The sequence below is a fragment of the Schistocerca americana genome, chromosome X (genome assembly GCF_021461395.2).
Source record: "Schistocerca americana isolate TAMUIC-IGC-003095 chromosome X, iqSchAmer2.1, whole genome shotgun sequence".
NCBI classification, from domain to species: domain Eukaryota; kingdom Metazoa; phylum Arthropoda; class Insecta; order Orthoptera; family Acrididae; genus Schistocerca; species Schistocerca americana.
Window position 1 is genome coordinate 557978782 of NC_060130.1, and position 25707 is coordinate 558004488.

The 25707-nt window shown below is 41.4% G+C and overlaps 1 protein-coding gene across 2 annotated transcripts in view; it reads left to right on the forward strand.

The window, feature by feature from the left end:
- The window catches only part of LOC124554888 (chloride channel protein 2), a 532144-nt gene that overhangs the window by 366622 nt on the left and 139815 nt on the right, over nucleotides 1–25707 (forward strand). For both annotated transcript variants that reach the window (XM_047128564.1, XM_047128563.1), the window contains exon 7: nucleotides 16104–16188. In XM_047128564.1, coding sequence (XP_046984520.1) covers nucleotides 16104–16188 — 85 coding nt within the window. The remainder of the gene's footprint in view (nucleotides 1–16103; nucleotides 16189–25707) is intronic.

The window sequence follows — 25707 nt, forward strand, 5'->3', positions numbered from 1 at the left end:
AAGCAAATACTTTGATAAGAAATACCTTTTGACATATGGAAGTAAGACAAAATATGTTAGAATACCAACAAAAGAGGCATCAAGGCATATGAGCTGAATATGTAGCTTGGGAACTTCAGTATTTCTGAAGTTCATTATAGCAAGTTTCTGGGTCTGATGATGAATGATTCTGTCTTATGACAACTTTGCTCATAACAAAACCTGTTCAGAAATAAGCACAAATATATTACTTCTCCCAAGTATGTAGTAAGACCATGGTCTTATTTCTCTACAGTTTTCATATTGTAAACCAGTAGTAGGCAGGAAAAGCATATACAGGGTGTTACAAAAAGGTATGGCCAAACTTTCAGGAAACATTCCTCACACACAAATAAAGAAAAGACCATGTGGTTTTCCATACTGCACCTCTTTGAAAGTTGAATGTACGTATTCCACTCTGTTGGCATTGTTAGATTTTGTCTCTTTGTGAACTGTGATTTATTTATCACATGACTTACATGTGCTAACCATTTCTTAGAATACAGAAGGCATGTCAAAAATGATATAAAGCTATAGTTCATTTATAGATACATAAAAAGACAACTGATAGACTATGTCCTGCTCAACTATTCTGTTTATCCTTCATGAAATCTTCAACTGAGTAGTAGCATCACTGGAACAGAGTACCATGTAGCATATTTTTCAGTGAATCTAGGTTCAAACTTAGAATGTTTGCTGTAAATTTTCATTCCTGTATACTGGGGAGTCTGAACGTATTAGTTTAAAAGATGGTTAGGGAGCATTAAATTATTTTTATTTCTCTTATCATATGACTGATCAGAATAGTTTTCTTTGCATAATTCTAAATTGCTATGTACAAAGATGATAATATCATAAATATACAGGGAGAAACTGTTAATAATTTCAGATTTTTAAATAATGGGTGATATGTTTTCCTTGGATGCCCAGCACATATATTTTTAGTGATCCTTTTCTGTAGTTTCAGTATGCACATTGTGTTGCTAGAACTTCCCTAAAGTGGTACTGTACCTTGTAACTAATTGGAAATAGCTATGGTATGAAGTTTTACTCGTGTTCATGTTAGATACATTTGGTAATATTTGAATTGCAAATGCAAAGCTGCCTAATTTGTTTACTAGATATTCAACATGTTTACTGCAATTTAAATTCTTGTCTAGGTTTAATCCTAAAAATTGCAGAGAATCCATGTCTTTTAGATCTTTATTTTTATGATTTATTTTAATTTTCTGGGATGCTGACTGTTTTGTTCTGAATTGGATCACATGGGTTTTTGATATGTTCGGGGTTAATCCATTGATCAAATTGAATTCCACTAGAACCACCGTCCACAGTGACTGTGATGTAATTGAAACAGGAAGGAAGTCAGCAGTCAGTCACAATTCAATCTGTACTTTATTGCAGATCTACATTTCAGCTACAGTATAGCTGTCATCAGTGCTAGCAAATATAAGAAATACAAAGGATTTCATTCACTGGCACAAAATGAAATCTGTATCACACTTATACAATTCTTGGCTTTTAGGGCTGTATAACCGTGATATACATTTTGTTTTATGCAATTCATTGTGTGATTCCTTTATATTTACTATATTTTCTGGCACTTAACAGTTATACAGTTCTTGGCTTTTAGCTCTGTACAACTGTGATATAGATTTTGTTTTATGCAATTCATTGTATGATTCCTTTATGTTTCCTATATTTTCTCACACTGATCATAGCTGTACTTCAAGTAATGCATGCACACTTTAAAGCAGTCTGTTGTCATCTGCAAGAGTGTTCCCCAAAAGAGAAATAGTGTGAACTTTCGATAGAGCCCACCAAGTGCGAGTGCCTATTTAAACACTACTGAGCTACACTCACATTCAGTTATCATGTTATTATTTCTTGCAGACATTTGCCTTATCTTATTGTGTTCAGTGTATGTTGTGGTGATTGGCATACAGGCCACAGAGTAATAAAGTTCTACTAACATTCTTGGTTGTGTTATGTGTCCAAGTTACAACACATGTGACGATGAGGATGGGATTGTTCTCCGCATGGTTTTGAGTCTCCGGTTGGTTCTCCACTGCATCTATGATGTCTGATGGTGCTACTGATGATTTTTTGTGCTGACTGATTGATAAGCAAGGGATTCTTACTGCAGCATTGGAGAATCTCAGGAGGCATTCGCTATAGTGCAACACAATCAAACCCAGGTATTGCAAGCAGTTACCTGTGTTTTGGCCAATTCAGGTCTGGCTCAATTTATATTTCCTGATGCATTGCTGCTTGCACCTTCTGTTTTGCCTGTCACTGCCCCAGTTATTTATCCTCTGTTTTTCTGGCTTACAATGAGTCTGTCAAAGAATGGAAAGCCTACAAAAAATGATTGTAGCTGTATTTTCATGTGTTTGGATTGACTGATGTTATCTTATGCTGTGCTTTCTTTTTGTGTTGTTTATCGCCTCTCTTGTATCAACTCCTTTGCCAACTGGCCCCATTGCAGGATCTGTCTTCACTCTCTTTTGATAACATGTCTGACCTTCTTTTGAAATGCTACTGAAAATGTACACATGTCACTTCAACTCAAGTTGAGTTGTATTGGTGTTGCAAGAAGCTGGAACATTCCTATAAGACTTGAGCAGCTGAGCTTCACAGTTTAAGCTTTTTTGTCACTTTGTCACTGATGTACACCCAGAAAGAGTCATATGCCAACCAAATGGTTCATGATGCAATCATTCAGTTGGTCCCAAATCATGAGGTTTGATAGTGGGCCTTTCAGTGTGAAAACCCCTCTCTCTCTCTGATGTTCTGACAACTGCACAATCTTTTGAGATTTCAAAGGCTATGGGTACCCAAATTTTATTGGTGTGTGAGGTTGCAGAAGATCAACCTGCTTCCCTCTGCCACTTGTCGGACAGTTCACAGGGGTTGATATGCTTGCAATGGTCCATGTGTGAGCAAAACATCATGTCAGCCAGCCCACCTCAATGCAGCAGTAGTACAGCCAGTCTGGTAATGAACAACAGCACAAGTGTTTCACGCTTCCCTTTTGTCCATCATGTTTTGTCACTCATAATAGGCTGGATTGTCCTAAATGGTGGGCTGTTTGCCACCAGTGCAACCAAATGTGCCATGTTGCTCCTGTTTGTAATGAAAGCTTACTGCAGATGCTGCCATGGGTGTCAATTGTTTTTCAGAATCTCCATTGCGTCTGATAAGCTTTTTATTGATGTCAAGGTTTATCAGAAGGTTTTGCACATGCAAGTTGACACTGGTGCTGCCGTGTCATTACTCAACTTGCAAACATACATGGACTTGGTTCTCCCTTTTTAGTGCCAGTGTCACATATATTAGTCACCTACAATAAACAAAGCATTCTGATATAAGGTAGCTTCCCAGTTCCAGTACATATAAATCTGTAGTTCATCCACTGATTTTTCTAGTGGTGAACAATGCATGCACCAAAAATCTGTTTTGTTTGTACACCTTTAACCTTTTTGGGTTAACTATTTCCAATGAAGTTAATCTGGTCCCTGATTGAGTGCGTTATACACAACTTGACTCTTTATGCTCTGAATTTTCCACCCTGTTTTCTGCACATTTGGCTTGTGCCAATAATTTCAGAGCCCACATCACCATAATACCTTCCACCAGACCCTGTTTCTTTTGAACTCTCCCTGTGCTGATGGTGCTCCGTGACCAAGTCAAGGTGGAGCTCAACCACCTCATGGCCTCCGGGATCGTCCAACTGATTGCATCTGATGGGCTATCCCCTTAGTCATTGTCAAGAAGCCATCTGGATTGTTATGCCTTTGTGGTGATTTAAAAGCTTCTGTCAATGCTCAGTCTGTCACTGACATGTATTCCTGGCTGTGCTCTGATGAACTTTTTTCTAAGCTCGCTGGTGGTCAGTATTTTTCCAAGATCAACCTCTCTGATGCATATTTGCAACTTCTCATTGATGTTGGCTGTCAACAGTTCTCTGTTCTTAGCACACCTTCAGGTTTATGTCAATACTTGTGGTTACCATTTTGACTGGATAGTGTCTCGGTGATTTTTGAATGGCTTCTCGAACAACTCATGAGGTCTGTGATGGCTGTGCCAACTATCTTGATGATACTGTGGTCTATGGCTCCTCCACTGCTGAACATGTGAACAATTTGCACATGTTCTATTTGATGTTACAGACCACCAAGTTAAAGTGCAATTTGGAAATGTGCAGCTTCTTTCAGCCTTCTATTGTTTCCCTTGGGTTTGCAGTCTCTAGTGCTGGTATCTAACTCCTTCTTCAGATGTCTCTGTTGTTGTGGCTCTTTCATCTCGTACATCAGTCACAGAACTCTAGGTTTTTTTAGGTAAGATTGCTTATTATCATCCCTTTTTTCCCAGAGGCAGGGTCAGTTGAACAACTGTTACAAGCCTTGCTGCATAAGGGGTTGCCTTTCCACTCGTTGCAGGTGTGTGAAACGGCATTATCCAAACTGAAGTCTATGTTACAATCTGCACCTTGCCTCATAACCTAATAACTGGCTTCAAATTCAGTGTTAGCAACAGATGCATCCCAGCATGGGGGGGGGGGGGGGGTGGCATTAGCTCATAAATATTCTGTTCGCTCCGAGCGCCCCATTGCATAGATGTCGAAGACGCTTAATTCGTTTCAGGCTAGATATTCACAAATAGAGAAAGAAGAAAATTCCATCTCATCATGGATCACAGACAGTTAGTTTCACTGCTTAGCCCCCTCAGCGTCATTGCCAGACAAAGCAGCAGATCGCCCTCAGTGTTGGGTGCTGTTCCTCTCTCGGTACGACTATGAGATTCACTTCTACCCCGTGGCTAAACCTGTGAATGGTGATGCACTCTTCCATCTTCCAGCTGATCTGTTACTCTGATTCTAAATTGATGAATGTACTTAACAAACTGTTGATGGTTTTCCAATCACTAGTGCTTGGGTCGCGCAGGCTAGTGCCACCGATCCAATTTTGTGGAAAGTATACATTGTGTACAACATGGCTGGCCTGAGGTTCCTCCATCATGGGCCTCTGACCCCCTCCATAACTGCTGTGTGTTTCAGCATCACTTCTCTGTCATTGATGGTGTTCTGTTCCTTGGTACAGACTATTGAGCTCCTCGTGTAGTGGTTCCCTTGGCTCTCCATTCAGAGGTCCTGCAATTGCTGCATGCTGATCACTGGGGGTGTCACACACCAAGGTGTTGGACTGCCATCATGTTTTTTGGTCTGGTTTGGATGGTGACATCACTTGTCTGGTTATGGCATGTTCTCAATGTGCATTGCAGCAAACTGTACTGCGGGCAACATTGTCTCAATGGCTGCAACATTTGCAGGCCAGGAACTGTCTCTACATCAATTTCGCCAGCTGTTTCCATAATACATACTAACTGATGCATTCTCTCGATTCCCATATGTTGTTCATTGCACACTGATTACAGCCTCTGTCACCATTGCAGCCCTGTTGATTTTTTTGCCATTGAAGGACTTCCGGCAACTTTGGCCTTTGGTAATGGCCCTAAGTTAGTGTTGCATGGGTTTGCCTTCTATTGCAATGCCCATGGGATTCGCCACATTTTCACACTGCCCTTCCACCCACAGTCCAATGATGAGACCGAAGGGTTAGTTAGAATGTGCCTCATTCCCCATCCAATATTGCCTTGGATCAGTTCCCGTCTTCCTCTTGGTTCACACCATTTGGCGACAACGGCCTCACTGAACTGCTCCATGAGTGTCAACTCTGGATGTTCCTGCATCTCCTGCAGCCTGGCCAAGGATTCCAACTTGTGCAGCCATTGTTCTGTTTCCATTGTGAGGTGGCTGTCTGGGCACACAAGTTTGGTCATTGCCCAAAATGAATTCCCACTGTCATCTCCCAATGCTGCGGCCAACATCTCTGCAACATCCATATGGAGGAGGGCCTCTGTGCACGTCATTGCAACCTGTTGCACTAGCCTGTGGATAGCTGGATGACCCTGACCGGGACTCTCATGTCACCACACCAGTTGGCATTGCTTGACAGATCACCTGATGTGGCAGGGTCCCTACCATGACATATGAGGGATCCCCAATCACTGATGAATGAACCTGGCGCAGCTTCTCCAATACTGTTACCAGTACCAATACAGCTACCACCTATGCAGGAGCCATCTCCTCTGTCTCAGCTGCCAACTGTTGGGGCACCACCACCACAATTCCCTGGACCTGATGTGGACATAGAGCTTGTGCCAACGTCATCCATCCTACCGTATGGGTTGACACAAGAAGGTAGACTCAACACTGTCTGTGCTCCAAGTATTTCTGATCAGACTTCCGAGTGTGAGAACGTCATCTCAGTCAGAGCCTCATGGAGAAAGATGCCATGAACATCTCGTGAATCTGCACTGTTACCAAGAGAAGGGGAATGAAGTAATGTGCACACACTTGAAAGTTGCATACGTTGGCAGTGTATTGTCATCCGTGAGCGTTCGCTGCAAAAGAGATATACTGTGACCTTCTAATAGAGCCTGCCATGGATGAGTGCCTATTTAAACCCTTATGAGCTATGTTCGTACTCAGTATCATGTTGTTACTGCTTATGTACATTTGCCTTATCTTATTGTGTTCAGTGTATGTTATGGTGGTTTGCATACAGGCCACATCTAATCAAGTTGTACTAACATTCTTGCTTGTGCTGTGTGTCCAAGTTACAACAATACTGTAGCTGAAATATACATCTGCAATTAAATACAAATTGAATCATGGAAACTGCTGACTTCTTTTCTGTTTGAATTAATCAATTGCGCAGGAATCATGTTTCTAAATGATCTATTGTATTGATGATGCAGACAGGGATATATTATGACTCATGATCCTCTAGAAATATTTATTGCTTTCTTTTTTGTGCTATGCTACATAGTCTCTCTAACAGAAACCTGTGACACCATCAATCAAAAGTATTGTTTAGGTCCAGGAATAAACCAAAGGCTTGTCCCTAATATTTCAGTCCATTGATTACATATGCAACAGCTATCTCTGTAGATCAGTCTTTTCAGAAACCATATAGTGAACCATTTATGAAGTTGTTTTTCCTTTGAAATTTATGGAGCCTCAGTGGCTGGAGCTAACAGTGTGCCTGCTTAAGTGAATGTGTGTGTGTGTTTCCTATCTTTTCTGAAGATGGCTTTTCTTGAAAGCTTAGTGCGTAACAGTATTTTCATTGTGCCTGTCTACAAATCAATGTGTCATCTTTACCGTGAGTAACACAATCTATCCTTTCTGTAATTGTTAAATTTACTATTCTGTCCTTTATGCCTATATTCAAAACTTTCATTAGTTTAGGTTTGATGCTAATAAGTTTGTAATTTGTAAGATTCCCTTTGACTTTACCCATGTAGATGGGAATTACTTTAATCATTTGCAGGCAGTTTAGGAATATCCTTAATTCCAGCACTAGATTTATTAGAGGTGTCAGAGGTTTTATTAGATATTTACTAACACACTTTGACTATTTTAGGACATAGACCACCTACCCTCTCAGAATATTTATGTTTAATGATCTAATTACATTTGTGACTCCTGGTTCATCTGTAGGTCACAAGATTATACATTCTGTAATGTTCACAAAAATGTTCATGTTATTTGCTGCTGGAATATTTTGTTGTTTGATTGGCCAATCCACTACTTCTATATACAGAAATAAACACAGACGACAAATTCATCATTTGATCATTTGGATTACAAATAGTGTATCCCCATAAAATAATGCCAAGACAACCTCAGTAGAGCAATACATGATGTTGTCAAGTAAATATGAAGGTGCAAAAGAGTTGCAGGTGGAATTCATGAAAATCAACTTTGTACTTAATCATTTACCTTTATTTAACAACTTTCTTCTCCCAAAATAGAAAAGTTGCCCACAAAGAAATATTTTGGTTTGCTTTCAAATTTAGTTTTGTTATCTGTAAGGAATTTCATATCATTAGATAACTGATCATAGTTTTTTCTAGCAGTTTTATTCACCACTGTAAGAGCTAACATAAAATTTAATGAAGTGTAATAAATGTCATTTTACCTTTCTCAAAAACATTAGAGACATAGTGTTCCACCTTGAGCAAATACAATTTTATTATTTAATGTCCAAACTTCTTTCAATGAAGTTTCACCATCATTAGTTGGTTCTTTTCTGTCAAATAATACACTGCTTAACATAAAAAGTGAAGCATCTAGAAGACATGGTCTGATGTCAATGAAGCTTCACACACATACACACCATCAGAGACTATGTGAATGATTAGAGTTGCAGTTCTCTGTGACAGGTAGAAAGGCCACCAGGTTGCATTAATATTCTTATTATTAATACCAGGCCTGGTTGGATGTATAAAGAGTGTTGCCAGCTTCATATGTTAAGTGAACAACATGGTGACTCCACATACATAGAGTTTTAAATGTGTCCAATTACTGGACTCAGTGTGACTGGGTGGTGAAATTGTGCAGTATTAAGGTTTTGGGACGTTCAGATGTGAAAGTGACCAAGTGTGGGACTATGTGGGAATGTGAGGTCAGGCAATTGACTGTCAAAAGTAATGGACTCACTATAACAATTTGTGTTATCCTGCACCATTGATCAGAGATTAGCAGCAGCCATATCAGTGAATTACCATCCCAAGCATAGGCTGTGGTTAACACCACAACACAAATAGCTTCAATTGGAGTGGTGCCATGACTAGAAAGCACAGTTGCTGATGAAAGGCATCACATTGTGTTCGCCAATGAATCACAGATCAGCACTACTGCAGATGACCATCACTGCACATTGGTGGCTATGATGGCAACTTGAGAGAGAACCCATTCTTCCAGTGTTTTGAAGAAGCACAGCAGTGTAACTTCTGGTGTCATGGTGTGGGGAGTCATTGGATATGACTTCAGGTCTTGGTTGGTAGTGATTGAGAGAACTTTGATGGCACAATGCTATGTCACAAACATCACACATTCTCATGTGTTACCCCTCATTATAGCACAATTTTTCAGTAGGAACATGATTCACAAATGCCACATGTGTCTTATGAACTGTCTGCATGATGCTAAAGTAGTCCCATGGCCAGCAAAATTGCCAGATTTGCCCTCAGTAAAACATGTGGGACTAGCTTGGACATTAGCTTCGTCCCAGTACCAGTATTCATGATATCAAGGATCAGTTATAACAATTGTGAACCAGCCTGCTTAAGGAGAAGATACAACTAGTTTGTAACACGCTCCCCAAACAAATCAGTGTGTGTATCCCGATCAGAGAGGGTGCAAAATCATGCTGATAAAGAGGCCAATTTATTTGCAAATTTGTCTTGATTTTGAAATCACTGAAATAACGTCATACCCTTTAAACCCATGAAGTTTCATTTTGTCATCTCATATAATTGAGTGTATTGCCAGTGGTCCACATCTTCCCAACACAATATTAGGTGCTTCATTTAGTTTCCTCCTCATCTTCTGGTTGCTTGACTTTTTTTGTTATGCAGTGAAGGTAAACATTTTGCATGATAATATGTACAGTTTCAGGATTATGACATTTATATTCATTACATTATTAACAAAAATATACACTTTTCTATCACACTCACATTTACATAGGTGTCTCTTGTCTGCAGTACAGCTGATCATCTGCAACTAATCAGGAGTCTTTATAGTGTGTTACACATATTTAAGGATACAGGGTACTTTTCTGGCTCAATATTATGTAAAAATCAACACCTATTTCTTTCCAGCACTGTCTATAATGTATTTGTTTTACAGATTTTTTGTTGATATAAGGTAATGCAGCACACTTTCTAAACAAATTAGAAGTATTTTAAATATTTTTGAACCTGCTTAGGGTTATTAAAAAAATTACAAAAATATTGATGGAATTTTTTTTCTTAAATGCTTCCTCAAATTGAGGTACCATTTAATCCAATGTTAGGGGAACCCGGGGTAGAACAGGGTACAAAGTTGAAAACATTGATTAAAAGTACAAATGTGTTAAATACGAGATTTACCAATTTTTATATGAACACATTATGATGTACTAATCACAAAAATACAAGAACATTGCCATAAAGTAAAAGAACGATATTTTTGTCACTCAAAAACAGAAAGGTATGTCACTTGCCCCATTCTGCTCCATGCATGGAACAGATTGGGGTGGTAAGTACAAGTGATTATAAAAATGTATAAAATTATCAGAAATGCAGAAAATATTGGCTTTCTCAGTATTTATTTAGTCAAAAGTGAATGTTAATATCAAACTACAGTTTTCATGTACTGTATTCTTTTCTTAAGGCTATTTACAAAATTCACACATGAGGAGAGACTCGTCGTCTTCGCTATCTATTCCTGCACAAGAATTGTGTGCCCATTTTTTGCACATGGAACAAGCAACCCAACCTTCAACTGATTTTGAATAAAACTCACCACAATATAAACATTCACAGTCAGAACTTCCCTCATAATCACTCTTGTTAGTATTGGATGCTCTCTCCTTCTTTTTTCCATTTATCTTCAGGCCCTTTTCTTTGTTTTTGGATTCTTAACTTTATTCTCTTTCACAAATAGTTTTTTCTTTGCTCTTTATTCTTTGGCAAAGTTCTTTCCCTCTTTTTCCTTAATAATGGCTTCTAACTCTTTTTCTGTACGGTGAATCAGTTAAAACAATGGTCTTCCCCCTCTTCTGTTTCACCCTTTTCATGCTTTTGTTAACTTTTGGCAAGGGCATCAGAATTTCAGGTGAAATATGAAATGAGGAGGCCATGTTGTCAGTTGTCATCCAAGAGCACCCAGGAATAGAACAATTAGCTCCAATAACTTTGTCATTCTTACACGGCAGTTCATTGTTACAATTCGGTGAAACCTCACCAGCTTGATCATCCAACCCGATGTCGTTGTCTTTTTTAGCTAGTGCGCTAGGTGAAGGCAATTCCAATTGTTCAGCTCCAGGTATAATAACCTCTTTATCTGCTGGCCTGTCAAGTCCAGTGTCAGTTGTGTCTGCCAGGAGGAAATCTGCATCGGTGAATATGGATGGGTCCGTGGGCCATATTCCAGTAGCTTGCAAACCTTTAATAGCAGTTTTAATTGTTGCACTTTTGATGAAAGCTGAACCAAAAAGTGTTGAAATTTGAAAGAGAGTTATGACTTTCCCTGGGTTTCTTCATAGCCATTTTCATAGCTCATCACTATAATGAAGACTTAAAGGCTTCATAAAAGAAACGTCAAGTGGCTGAAGTCTGTGACAGCAATGTAGTGGTAAATATAGCAATGAAACACCACTCTCCCTTGAGTAGTCTATAATGTCAATGTTCTTGGTATGTGTTGAGTGGCCATCTAATATAAGAAGCAGTGGGAAGTCTTTTGATGCCTCAGAAAATTCCACAAATTTTTGAAATCATACAAAGAGTGACTCTGTGGTCATCCATCCGGTGCTGTGGACCTCAGCCCAACCTCCTGGTGGCAGTCCTAACTCAAATTCTTTCTGCTTCTTCTTTCATGGAAAAATGAGCATTGGAGGCATGTAAGCTCCTCTTGCTGACATATGAATGAGCCAGGTTGCAGTTTTGCCCCTTTCTGCAGATGTTAATTACCCTACTTGATGTTTCCCCTTGATAGCTACGATCTTTGACTGGTTTTTACTGTTAACCACCGAAATGACTGTTCATCACAATTACATATTTGAGAAACCATTAGTTTGTGTTTGTCGATTACATTTGTTAGTAATGAAAAAAAAAACCTATCGACAGCTACTTTATTAAAACCCATGGCTCTTGCACCAGATGTTGCGTCGGGTTTGCGAACAGATAAAGTAGAATGTCTTTTAAGGAATCCAGTGGTCCAATCTTTGACTGCAATTTCATTTCTAAATCTATGAACAATGCAATTCCTTACAGCCAACTGATAATCTAGGTTACGCAAGTCTTTGATTGTTAAGCCGAATAAGCTAGCCTCCATACTTTTTAAGTACTTAACGAGCTCAAGTTCCTGTTCTTCTGTAAATACGTTTTTAAACTTTCCAGCCATTTTATCAATTTTGTAGTCAGGGTTTTCCCTTCTTTTTTTAATGTATCTTTCCAGAGTAGTCTGGCGAATGTCAAATTGGTTTGAAGCCTTCAAATACCCACAATGGCCAGAATTAACTGCCTCCACTGCATTGTTGAGGGTCTCAGTAGACCATGACTGCCTATTTGTTTTTCTGTTATATACCTGAACCATCTGAAATCGAAAGCAAAATAGATTTGGAGCCTAATAAAAGTGATCTCTTTGATAAAAATTTAGTGGGGCAGAATGGGGTACTTTCCCATTCCGCCCCAGGTACATGGTTTAGGTTATGGAGGTAAGGCCACTAAACAAAGATATGAAAACAAACATTTAACCACATGAATCTAAAGATTATTAAACATATTTTAAGCATCTACTAACAATAGTCATATTGTAAATAAGTAGGTAAACCTTTTCTTGCTTCCAATTTGCCAGAAGTTACAAGGCAGGAGCAAAAATTAGCGCAACGAAAACTTCACGATCCAATGCTTATGAAAGCCAAACAAATATGGTTGCCAAAGTTGAGCAGTAACTGTCTGAACTAGTTCTACTTACTGCTGATTGTTGGCAGCTCCTACTTGAAACGAAAATATGTACATCTTCATTCTGCCCCAGCACCCCGTTCTACCCCGGGTTCCCCTATACATTTGAAGGAGACCAAATTTTTACCAGATGTGCATGGCATGATGCCTGAGGTACTAGACCTATTTAATTCCACCTATCATGTATATTACAAGGATAAAAAATATCACATCTTGCATTTTAATTTTACTAATTTTTTCCTAATAAAAATGTTATTTTTTCTTTGATTTAGTTGATTCTACAATAAAGCTTAGGTCTACTACATAAGTATGGACTATTGCAAGTTACAGAAAAAAAATTAGAGCAATGCTTTATAAATTTTAGGAAATATGTGTACCTGAATTCTGAAAAATACAACTTGCACGAAATTGAAAATGAAGGTATGAGTCCAATTAAGAATTGCCTCAGAACATTCCTGAAGCATAGTCTTCACCCTGCAGCATTTCTTCATTTTGAAGCTTCCTCTCTGCATTCCTTTTAGCACTTCTTGCTTCTTTGGTAACTTGAAGAGCGAATCTTTAAGCTTCAGGCACCTGTTGTCTGTCACATGCAAGCAGTTGATCTTCCATATTAGAGCCTCATTTTATGTCTAAATTTTTCAAGACTTGCAACCTCCCTATCACTCCATCAATGAAACATATCACTGCATCTATTACACCAACTTTTAATGTATTTAGTCCTACAAAAACATTCTTGGGTAATCTTTCCCATATGCAATGGTTGAAACTTTCATTTGTATTCTGAGCGCCCCCATGAAGACATTTACTAAGCAAAACAGGGTTACTCAGGTCTCTTAAAATTGTTTTTATTTCATTCATAACAGGCTCAGGAAGAGAATGCTTATGATGGTACATTTAACCACTTTCTTTTGCATTTTGGTAACCACACCAAGAATCAGCTCCTTTAGGGCAGAGTCCATGAACAGGGTGGCCATCTGTGGACAACTTATGAAAGTAAGTGGTCCATACAGCTTTTCTCATTGCTGTAACATCATTCAGAGATGCAGTTCATCTAATGGCCAGTCCATAATAAATCTGAAGAAGGTCTATTTCAGTTTCTGTCAATCTGCCTTGGCCAGACAGAGATTTTCCATCAGATAGCTTCTTTCATTTCTCTTCGTAGCTTCCTCAATCTGTGTTCAATATGTCCTTCAGTGTTAGCGTGGCAGGTGTGGCAGTAGTTAGATAAGCACTCAACATCAACAACTTTACCATTCTTGGGAGAAGTAGACTTACAACACCATTCAAGGAATGATGTCCTTGGCATTGCCATGTCCCATAAAGTGCAACAGCAATCTCTCTGGTTCCACTAGTATTTACAGTTTCTTCTACTGCATGTTTCATAGATGCTTGAGACACAACCATCAAGACACCTAAAAGTATTTTTATGTACTTGCTGAACTTACTGGGAGGAGGAGGAAGGTCCATCAAACCACAAAACGTTTGAGCAGTTCTTTTTCCTTTTCCTATTGCACGCATTGCATACACTAACTTCAAATTCACATCAAATGAATTATGCACAATGTTCGACATAATTTTTGAGGTAGATTTATTGCAGCTCAAAACTAATTTTGATGCTAAATCTTTCCTGCTGCTTTGTTGTTCAGTTATTTCCAGACAGCCTACACCATCACATTGTTTACATTTCACCACTTCCTTTATCAAAGAAGATAAGATGCCCACATCAACAACAACAAATCCACTACAAACAGCGTCATTGTTAACTCAAAAATTTGAATCACCAGGAGGAATGCCATGTGGGAGTTTCTTCCCTGAAGAACTCATAGGTTACTTTCAGCAGTGTGGCTTGCTTTGTTTGTGAACCGGTTATGACGGAATTTCCTTGTATTGAATTTCTTGATGCGTGGCATAGTTCTCATTTATTGCACACTAAAGGATATGTACTTCCCAAACATTCAGTCACATGTGAACAAACTGCTTCAGTGTAATTAAAATAATTGTTAGCAAAGATAATCATTTACAGACACTAGAAACCTACACTGTTGCCAACATATACAATGTATCATATGTGTAATCGAGGGAAACAGAAAGTTCACAGTTCTTTTCAAAATAATACAGACATAATGGGGGCGTGCTGGCATACATGACCATAACTTTAAAATGTGGTATATATAGGTCATTTTTCATTTGGAACCCTATAATGTATATATCAATGTAATCAGGAAAGACTATAGAATTTAATGAAGTCATTAAAAATTTCGATTTTTCCACCATTTATAAGTACCCCTGCATCCTTAATGAAATTTTATATAACTGTATGTTGTTCTTAATTTTCTGGTTTTTGTAAAAATACAGTCTATTTGTACAAATAACAGCACACTGTATCAGAGTTGTGTATTTACAGACATAATCCACCTGAGGTACACTGTAGGAAATATGATAACTCTCATGGTGTGCACTCCACTCCTCAGATTATAACTGCTTAGGTGGCCCTGGGCTGGCTTATATACTAAGTTTGATGTGATCTTGTCAGAGAATGTATCTGAGGATCAGTGTCATCTGAGATGTGGCATCACGGAAGATGATAGTAATGTTACACCAGATACTCAGTTTCCTTGTTAATGTTGAGTCGCTCTTCTTCATTCGTCTTTCATTCTGCTGTCAACACTGATTTGTGACCTATTTTTTAATGTAGCAAACAACATTTAAACATTTAGTAGTAAATCAGTGTTCAAAAATGGTTCAAATGGCTCTGAGTACTATGGGACTTAACATCTGAGGTCATCAGTCCCCTAGAACTTAGAACTACTTAAACCTAACTAACCTAAGGACATCACACACATCCATGCCCAAGGCAGGATGCGAACCTGCGACCATAGCGGTCGCGCGGTTCCGGACTGAAGCGCCTAGAACCGCACAAATCAGCATTGATAAATACCATAATCCCAAAGCTGTATATATAATCATACAAAAACTTTTATCTGACAGTATAATGTATTAGGGTAGATGAAAAAGCTACTCACTAACTGGTGGCAGATCACACACATAAAAGAAAGTTATAATTAAGCAAGCTTTCAGAGCCAGTGGCTCCTTCTTTGGGCAGACACGTTGAAGGGGTAAGAAGAGGGGTGAAGGAATAGGACTGAAGAGGTCTATCAAAAAGGTAAATTTTGAAAAAGTCACCCAGAGCACTTTGTCAGGGGAGACTTTCCAGACGGGATGAGAAGCAATCAGTTATTCAATAGAAAGTGAAATGAACCCAATGGCAATGATGAAACTTAAGTGTAACATGTATGGATATTAAACATGAAAATTGTGTTTGGTCAAGACAGAAACCTACTTCCATAATTATATTTTAAGCAAATATGGCAAAAAGTGAGCTCTGACCACAATATGAATACCTTCTAGTATAGTTGTTATAAGCATTATTATGTAATGGCTTATTTGCAGTAACTTTGTGGAAATTCATAAATTTCTGATATATGGCTTTTTCTTTTGAAATGCAGATACTGTAACAGCAGTGTTTGGAACAAACTTCACAATGGATTTTCCCTTTGATCCACAAGAGCTTATAATTTTTGCAATGATTGGGTATGTATTGTCTATATTTATTTTAGATTTATTTTTGTAATAAAGAAATTAACTATGTGCATGTTCTGCAGAGCTTGTGAAAATACATTTATAACCTTTTTTTATTAGTGTTATTTGGTTAAATAAAGTTAATGGCAGGATATCTTAAGGTGTCAAAGTATGACATGCACAGAAATGTATTATCATGGTAGAAAGACTTCACTGGCTGTGTCGAATAAATAGAAAAGTGTTAGGGGAAAAAAGTTAGATATATTTACTTCCTATGTGTATCATATGCAGTTCAGCTAAGTTACTTACATACTCTTGAGATGTACACGTGAATTAATGTGTAGAACCATGTAATGTTTTCTGTTGAAAATATGTTACACTTACCAAAAAAAAAAAAAAAAAAAAAAAGCACTGTATATTACGAATATAGATGTTCACATGGTGACAGAAATGTGAAGCACCAAGAAGTAGAAGTAGTAGTGATGGTGATGGTGGTGGTGATGGTGGTGGTGGTGATGAAACTGAAATGAAGCTCTATGTGTTCATAAATTATATGATATTAGATAGTAATTGCAATTTCACATGAAGTGACATTCCTTGACACAAGTAGCCCCATGGCTGCTGCAGGTACTTCTTAATATTCTGGGTATAAGTACCATGTCTGAGTCAACATCCTAACTGACATAACAACTGTTGTATGAGAGCAAGTTGAAGGATCACACCAGCCGTATGGCTACAGCAACATAATGCAGGCTGTCCAAAAAGGTGTCCAATATTCAGGAACACACATTTTCAATAAATTTCCAGCTGCCATTAAAAATTTGATTTCAGATAAAGCACAGTTTAAACAGAGTCTGAAAGACTTTTTGCTAGGCAGCTCCTACTCTATATATAAATATCTTAACATGAACTTGTGGCGTAGAGCGCCATAAAAATTGATATTTGTTCTGTGCGTAAGTGGTGCTATCTTGGAGGAGAGGGCTTTGGAGAGCATGTTGGACGCTAATGGCAGTTAGCCTCCGGACTGCTATCTGTGTAGACGCTAAGTGTGAATAAATCTGTATATGAGAGAATTCTAGTTGTTTACCTACAACTATACCATATTCCCTCACTGGTGACCCTGTTTTTGTGTAATACGCGTCCGAGTTACCGCCTGAAGGTTATTTACATGCCTACCGCGTCGGGTTGCTCCGCGATCGCGAGGGCCTTTGTTCAGCTCCAGACAATGGCCTTTCAGCATTCACCACCGCCCGGATTCCAGCAACATCTCTCCAGCACCCCTGCCATCGTAGTGGACATGCTGCAAGAATCTTCGGAATCCTTCAGCCAGAACATGCAGTGGAATTCATCGAGTGCCGCCAGTTTCTTCCAACCGCCAACGGTCGTGGACTCTGGCTTTGTTAGCCTGGACCTTCCCTCGTGTTCTCCACAGAGTGTTGGTCGGAACATTTCTACTCCTGTGTCGAACACACAATTCAATTCAATACAGTTCGTGGCGTCGAGCGAGGTTTTGCTACTTTGGAAAATCCAGTAGTAAATTCAAACTCGAATCAGTTCCCGCCACATGTGTATCCTTCTGCACCGGCTAGTCAACAGGTGCTCAATGCTCGCCAAACAGCAAATATCACACCAAGTGTGCATCCTAGTGGACGTGTGTGGGATCCTTGTGTTGCTTCTAATCAGGTCAACAATTCTGTGCTGGATAGTAATTACTCCGACATCTACAACCAGCCCCACCACTCATGCTCGAGTGAATACTGTGTGCATAACGGACATTCACCGGCGTACTTAAGCACTTGTGGCTTCTCTCCGAGCTACCACGTCAGTGAGAATGCACATTTTGACTACAATCCTCACACCGTTCGAGCGTCCGTCGCTTCTCAGCTGCCCCCCCCCCCCCCCCCTCCCCGGCGTCAAGTGAATTTCGCGATTCCCGCATTACGGGACGCCAATAATCCGGACTCGCAATCTTCTTCATGCTCTACTTCCGTCCGAAGTAATAGGCGCACCTCCGCAGTGACTGCAGTGCCGAATCTGCCAAAATTACCAGACTTCAAACCCGCTCACCCAGAGTTCTGGTTTAACCTGGTTGAGCAAACATTCAATGTCTGTGCTTTGGACGACGACGCACGCTTCGCCTGCCTCATGAACCATCTTCACGACCGCGTTGATCTAATTTATGATCTGGTCAAAGCACCCCCCCCCCCCCCCCCTAGCAGGGAAGTATGCTGTGGCGAAATAAACGATACTGGAGCGCGTATCTAAAACCAGGAGAGAAAATGTGCGACAGCCCATCTACGAAGAGCGTCTCGGCGATAGGTCTCCGTCCCAGCTGTGGTGGTGCATCCGTCTTCTCGTCGATGAGCAAGTTATGCATGATGACACGCTCGCAGAAATCTGGACTGAAAAGCTGCCTTTGCCTGTCCAGACTGCAATCTCTGCGTATGAAGATAGGCCAGTAAATGAACGTTTACGCACCGCCGACAGAGCATACTCCGCCAGGCAACGTGAGCTTCGTGCACTGCATTCTGGACGTGACCGCACTAAGATGCTTTCTGACGCCACGCCCTTGTCTGGTGCTGCTGATAACAAGTTTTTTAAACTAGCCGCCCTGCCTGCACCTTCAACTCCTCGCAACGACAGTGCATCGGCCTCTGTGGAAGACTCTGGGGCACATACTCCGTCACCTAGCAACTACCCACAAGGGCACAGGCCCGCCCAACCTTACTGTTTCTTCCATGCGAGATTCGGGGAGCAAGCTCACAAATGCCAGTCACCGTGTTCTTACCCAAACTCCAACCGCAGGTAGGCTACGGTGCCACCTCCTGCGATGTAAACAACGGGCACCATCCCACGTTGCACTTCGTTTCGGACAATAACAGTAAGTGTGGTCGAGTCTATGTTTGCGATTTACGATCAGGTGTATGTTTTCTGGTAGACACTGGTGCAGATATCTCTTTGCTGCCGGTTCGCCTAGCAACCAATAAAGTGCAACCACACAAAACAGTACTTCGTGCAGTGAACTTGTCTACCCTGCAGTGTTCGGGTTCCACTTTGTATACAGTGAAACTTTCGCCCGAGTGCAAGCTGGAGTGGACGTTTCTAGTGTCAACAATTGAAGAACCTATTCTCGGAATTGATTTCCTCAAGCACTATCAGTTGTCACTAGATTTTGTGCAAAATACTGTGTTTTACCCCTCCCTTAACAAACATATTCCTTTCGCTTCGCCGAGTGACAGTTCGGCTAACACCAAACATGTGTGCTGTGCTAAGAAGTGTGTAAACCTATCCTTGGAGCTGCAATCTTGGACAAACAAGTGGCTAGTGGAGTGCGCCAAGTCTTCTAAGTTGCGGATGGAACGTATGGAAATGCTGCTGCATCTCCGCGACATACACCACGAGTTGGCCTCCACACAACAACGCCTCGTGGCACTACAAGCACACGACTCGTCGGCTACAGACAAGGTCAGTCCGTGCCAACCTGGTGTTCCCGTGCCCGCGCACGTTAATGACAATGTTGTGAACTCTGTAAACTGTGTCAGCACCCCCTTTTGTAATGATAGGGTATGCCCGAGTGCTCATGCTCCTTGCGTTCCGAATGGAAAATTAACTTGCCAAGCTTGTGGCAATGAACTACGGCCATCTGCTGTCCGGCCACGCCCACTCGTGCCTACAGCGCTCGTAGCGGCACGGCCCGCTACCAAGAACCAGTGTACCAACCTCACCCATGTTAACACGTGAGCGGCCTTTACGCAGCCTATGAGCGGGTGGCACACCTGTACTTCCGTGCCCTCAGCGCCACAGCTTGGCCCGTCCGCCACTGCCTGCTCCGCTTCACGGACATCTGACTATCGTGCCGCGCCACGTATTGCAGTAGTCACTAATGGCACAGTTCTTCGGTTACGTCTAACCGATGGGCCACCCATATCGCAACGTCCATGCCGCCTCAAGCCGGAATTTATGAAAATTGCAAAAGAACAATTGGACGATCTGTTACAAAAGGGAATAATTGAACCTTCTTCCAGTTGCTGGGCTAGTCCTATCCTGTTTGACCAAAAGAAAGACGGTACTTGGCGTATGGTCGGAGACTATAGGCGTTTAAATGCCCGCACCATCATTGATAAAAATCCGGTCCCACACATCGCAGACTTCAATCATGCGCTTGCAGGTGCAAAGTACTTCTCTGTTTTGGACTGTAAGCATGCATTTCATCAGATTCCTATGGCTCTGGAGGACATTGAAAAGACTGCCATAACCACTCCCTTCGGGCTGTTCCAATACAAATTTATGCCGTTTGGGTTGAAAAATGCACCCCAAACGTGGCAGCGTTTCATCAATCAAACTTTATCCCATCTAGACTTTTGTTTCGTATATATGGATGACATATTGGTTTTTGCTTCTACTTTAGAACAGAGTGAGGAGCGTGTTCAAGTCGTGACAGATATTTTAGCAGCCGCTGGTATTGAACTGAACAATAAAAAGACTCAATTGCACCAGTCATCCGTCACATTCCTAAGTTATGTTGTGTCATCGGACGGTCTGACACCACCGCAGGACAAGATCAAGCCTGTTCTCGAGATGCTACGCCCTCAGACCTACAGGGAATTACACAGGTTCATTGGAACAGTTAATTATTACCGGAAACATTTGCTAGCCGCTTCTGTCGTGCAGGCTCCTCTCACAGATGCTCTCGCTGGCCCTCAAACTTCTGGCACCCGCCAGGTACCATGGACACCAGACATGGGCAAGGCATTTAATGAACTCAAACAGCTGTTGGCCTCCGCTGTCACTATTGCTCACCCACGGGCGGACGCCACAATGTTTATCACTACTGACGCTAGTGACAATGCTATTGGCGCAGTACTGAGTCAGACATACAACGATGTTACGACCCCCCTGCAGTTTTTCTCAAAAAAGCTAAACAACGCACAGAAGAAATACTCAGATTCGACAGAGAACTACTTGCAGCTTACAAGGCCATAAGACACTTCAGAACTGATGTTGAGGGACGAGATTTCTATGTGCTCACTGATCACAAGCTGTTGGTTCCTGCCATAAAAAATCCTGCAGCTGATCCGCCCCCATGACACTTTCGTCACATCAATTACATCTTGCAATTTACAAATGACATTCGCTACATCCGAGGAGCGGACAATGTGGTCGCTGATTTTCTCTCGCGTGTTGGTGCTGTCACAACCTTAATTGACTTAACGGACCTACCTCGGTTGCAATCGACAGACCCCGATACCATGCAGTTAATTTCAGACCACAGCTCCTCTCTCCAACTGGTACGCTCTACTTTCCCTGGCATATCTGACTTAGTGTGGTGTGATGAATCGACTGGTACATTGCGGCCATTCATTCCTAAGCCCCTTCAACGCCAGGTCTTTGACAAACTACACACATTAGCACACCCCGGTGTCAAAGCCTCCACCCGTCTGGTAGCTGAACGGTTTGTCTGGAGAAACATGCACCGTGACTGTCAGTCTTGGGCAAGGGCATGCATGGTGTGTCAACAGAACAAAGTTTCCAGGCACACTTCTCCACCCCTTGGTTGTTTTGCCCAACCTCCAGGCTGGTTTCACCATGTTCATGTCAACCTCATAGGCCCTTTGCCCCCCTCCGAGGGTTTCCGTTACTTGTTTACAGCTATTGACAGGATGACTCGGTGGGCTGAGGCTGTGCCTATTCCGAACATTACCTCTGAGACAGTAAGTCGAGCATTCTTAGATTTGTGGATCTCTAGATTTGGCTCACCTGTTTACCTCACCACTGACCAGGGGCGACAATTCGAATCTTCAGTTTTCTCTGACTTACGTAAAATGTGTGGTATTGTCAAAATTCATACTTCTGCATACCACCCCCAAAGCAATGGGCTTGTCGAGTGATGGCATCGCACCCTGAAGTCTGCCCTGCGTTGCCATGACTCACTATAGACAGAGGCACTGCCCTTCGTGCTTCTTGGCCTTCGTGCGACTTTCAAGGAAGACCTCAAGGGGTCCGTAGCCGAGTTTGTATATGGCCAACCTCTGGTTTTGCCTGGAGAATTAGTCACTCCGACCCCACATCCACGGCCCTCTGAACTCCCTTCACTTCTCAAGCGGGTGCGCTTGTACTGCAGCAAAATTCAGCCGCCACCTCCGGCTGCTCATACACCTCCGCGCGTGTACGTACCGCGCACGCTAGACTCTTGTGAGTACGTGTTTCTCAGAGACGACTCAGTCAAAGCCCCGCTTCAGTCGCCCTACACAGGTCCTTACAAGGTCATCAAACGCTCTGAGAATAACATGGATCTCCTCATAAAAGACTCTGTAACCACGGTCTCACTCAACCGAGTGAAACCAGCTTTCATTGAGCCTCAGGTGAACCTCCCTGATTCTGCCCCTATTTCTCCCACTCCTGCTTCGAGCGGCCATCCATCTTCCCACACCATGCATTTGGGTATTGATTTTCCACAGCGTGTTTCTCTGCCGAGCACTGCTCCTTCTCCGCGTTCATCTAATTCAAGTGGCCAATCTTTTCGGGGCTTCACTCCTCACAGCCCTCGCAGTTGAACTGCCAACCACTCGGATTCTACCACTGTGTTACCATCTTCGTGTGACAGCTCTTTGTCATGCCGTTCAACCCACGCTGGCTCTTCGTTGCCTTCGGTCACGCTCCCTCGTCTGTCAGCTGGTCGCCCGAGGTTGTCTCCTGCACAGTCTAGTGCACCTGCCACCCCCCTCTTAGCAGATGCTTCCCCCTGCCATGGCTTTCCCACACCTCCCTGCCTCCCTACCATTGCTCGTACAGGTGCCATCCAAGAATTCACAACACATGTGCACCCTGATGACATAAATAAATTATCTGTGGTCGTAGATGGCGATACAGTGTGTGTGGTACTCGCGTGTGACAATATTGAGGGAGGAAGTGCAGAATCTCGTGTGGTGCGCCGCTTTAAATTGAGCAGAAGTGCTGCGTGTGGCAATTTGCGTGCCTTTGTTAGGCCTTCTGGCAAGGTGATTCTTCGCCTGCCGGCTGACGAAGTGATACACCTTCACTCCAGGACGGGACGTCGTCTTCAGCCGCCGGCGTCGCTTGCTGACTTCACCGTCGACGTACCAGGCTTCACCCCCCCGGTCTCTTACCAGTCGACCGCTTCCGCCTGACGCAGAAGAACTGTGTGTTACCTTCCTAACTTCTCACCCCCCCATTCACAGGGACGTACTCCATACTGTGCGGGGAGGGGGGGGGTGGTGCTTTGTGGCATAGAGCACCATAAAAATCGTTATTTGTTCTGTGCGTAAGTGGTGCTATCTTGGAGGAGAGGGCTTTGGAGAGCATGTTGGATGCAAATGGCAGTTAGCCTCCGGACTGGTATCTATGTAGACGCTAAGTGTGAATATATCTATATATGAGAGAATTCTAGTTGTTTACCTACAACTATACCATATTCCCTCAAACTGTTAGACCAGCTTAAGTAAAAGTATCTGTTAGATTTCAGTTTTGGCAGCACTTGGTCACAACAGTAAAGACTAGGTATAAGTACATAACTATGTTCCATTCTGACAGTGTATTAATTCTATAAACAACAGCAGTTCCAGTTTATTGTAATGCATTCACCTTCTCCAGACAAATGACCAGGGTAGTGAGTATTATATTCAAATGTTTTATGTTTATTATGTTATACTTTCTGACATGTTCCACACCAATGAGAATCTTCTAATTTTTTGGGTCTATACGACAAAAACTTAATCTCATCTAATGATACCATGTGCAGAGAAGTATTCTCATGTTTGAAAAATATCTACCTCTATCTACACACACCATAAGCCTTTGTAAGGTGCATGGTGGAGGGTACCGTGTATCACTACTATACATTTGATTTCCTGTTCCACTTGCAAACAGAGAAAGGGAAAAATGACTATCTATGTGCCTCCATAAAAACCTTAATTTCTCTTATCTTATCTTTGTGATCCTTATGCAACATGCACACTGGCAGCAGTAGTTTCACTATGCAGTCAGCTTCAAATGCCAGTTCTCTGAATTTCCTCAGCAGTGTTCCTTGAAAAGATTGTTGTCTTCCCTCCATGGATTCCCATTTGCCATTTGAGTTCCTGAAGCATCTCTGTAATACTTGTGTGTTGTTGGAATCCACCAGTAACAGATCTAGCAACCCACCTCTGAATTGGTTTGATGTCTCCCTCCAGTCCAACTAGGGATGGATCTCAAACACACAAACACTGCTCAAGAATGGGTGGCACTAGTGTCCTATATGCAGTCTCTGTTACAGATGAATCACACTTTCTAAAATTCTCCCAGTGAACCACTGACTTTCTCTACTACAATCCTTACATGCTCATTCTATTTCATATTGCTTTGCAATGTTATGCTGATTGCTGTGTAACTAAAAAGAATTACACCTGTCGTGTTTCACTTTTATTTACAAAGCATCTTCTGTGGTATTCTGTAAATTGGATACACACATTTGTACATTTATTTTTTGATTCATTTAGGTTAAAAACAGCATTTTTTTGTATAAAGTTGGTCTGCAAGCTACTTAAGGTGTTTCTTTACATAACCTGCTCCTTCCCCTCTTGCTAGCAGTGGTTGGTGTCGGCAGGCTTCATTTCACATCTGCAGTTTTTGGCATTTTGCATTATTTCCTGCCCTGCACTATTTATAATTGACTTTTTAACTGTTTTTCATTCATCACTGCCACAGTTTTTATGCCTATTCCTTTGTTCTTGTTCACATTGTGAGTGTTTCCAACTTATGAAATGGGGGAGGAACAACAGGGATGGCCTGGACAGTAATTATGGGATAGATCTGGGAGGAAATGCTGGTGGTAAATGGAGCCTGTGGGTATATGTGTACTTTTAATGTTATATTAAGTGGCCAATCAGTTTAAAGAGTATGTGGTTTGCCAATTTGATCTGATCATTTTTGAGTTGTTTCTTTCCTCTTATGGTTTTTTGGATGTGGTAGTTCTCTTGTAAGGTGAGGAAGTGTTTTTTGTTGTTGTTTATCCTTATGATTTCCATGTCTGTGTCTCTGGTTGTAATTTTATGTTGGTGTTGGTGTAAGTGTTCTGCAAAAGTTGAATGATTTGTCCTATACTTCCATGCTCTTACATGTTCGTTGTATCTGGTGTCAAATGTCCTCCTGGTTTGACCTATGTATCTTCCATCACATGTCTGATTGCTATAGCTATGAATGAAGCTGACCTACAAGAGAGTCACAGCAGCTACTGAAAAGCAAACACATGGTTTAGAGATAAAAGATGAATCGTAAATGACGAAAAACAATTTGGGTACACATCACCCTTATGGGAAACAAACTAGGAACCAGCCTAACAGTAGAACTTCACTTCAGCAGTGTAAGAGAGAGCAACTCTTCCCCCCCCCCCACCCCCCCCCCCCCACCCCCCACCCACCCACCCACCAAACACTAAATTTTAGGTCTATGGCTTGATGAACATTTATGGTTGGAGAAATGTGCAGACTTATTGAACAAATAATTAAGTTAATATTTTTATATCTTAGGCTGCTT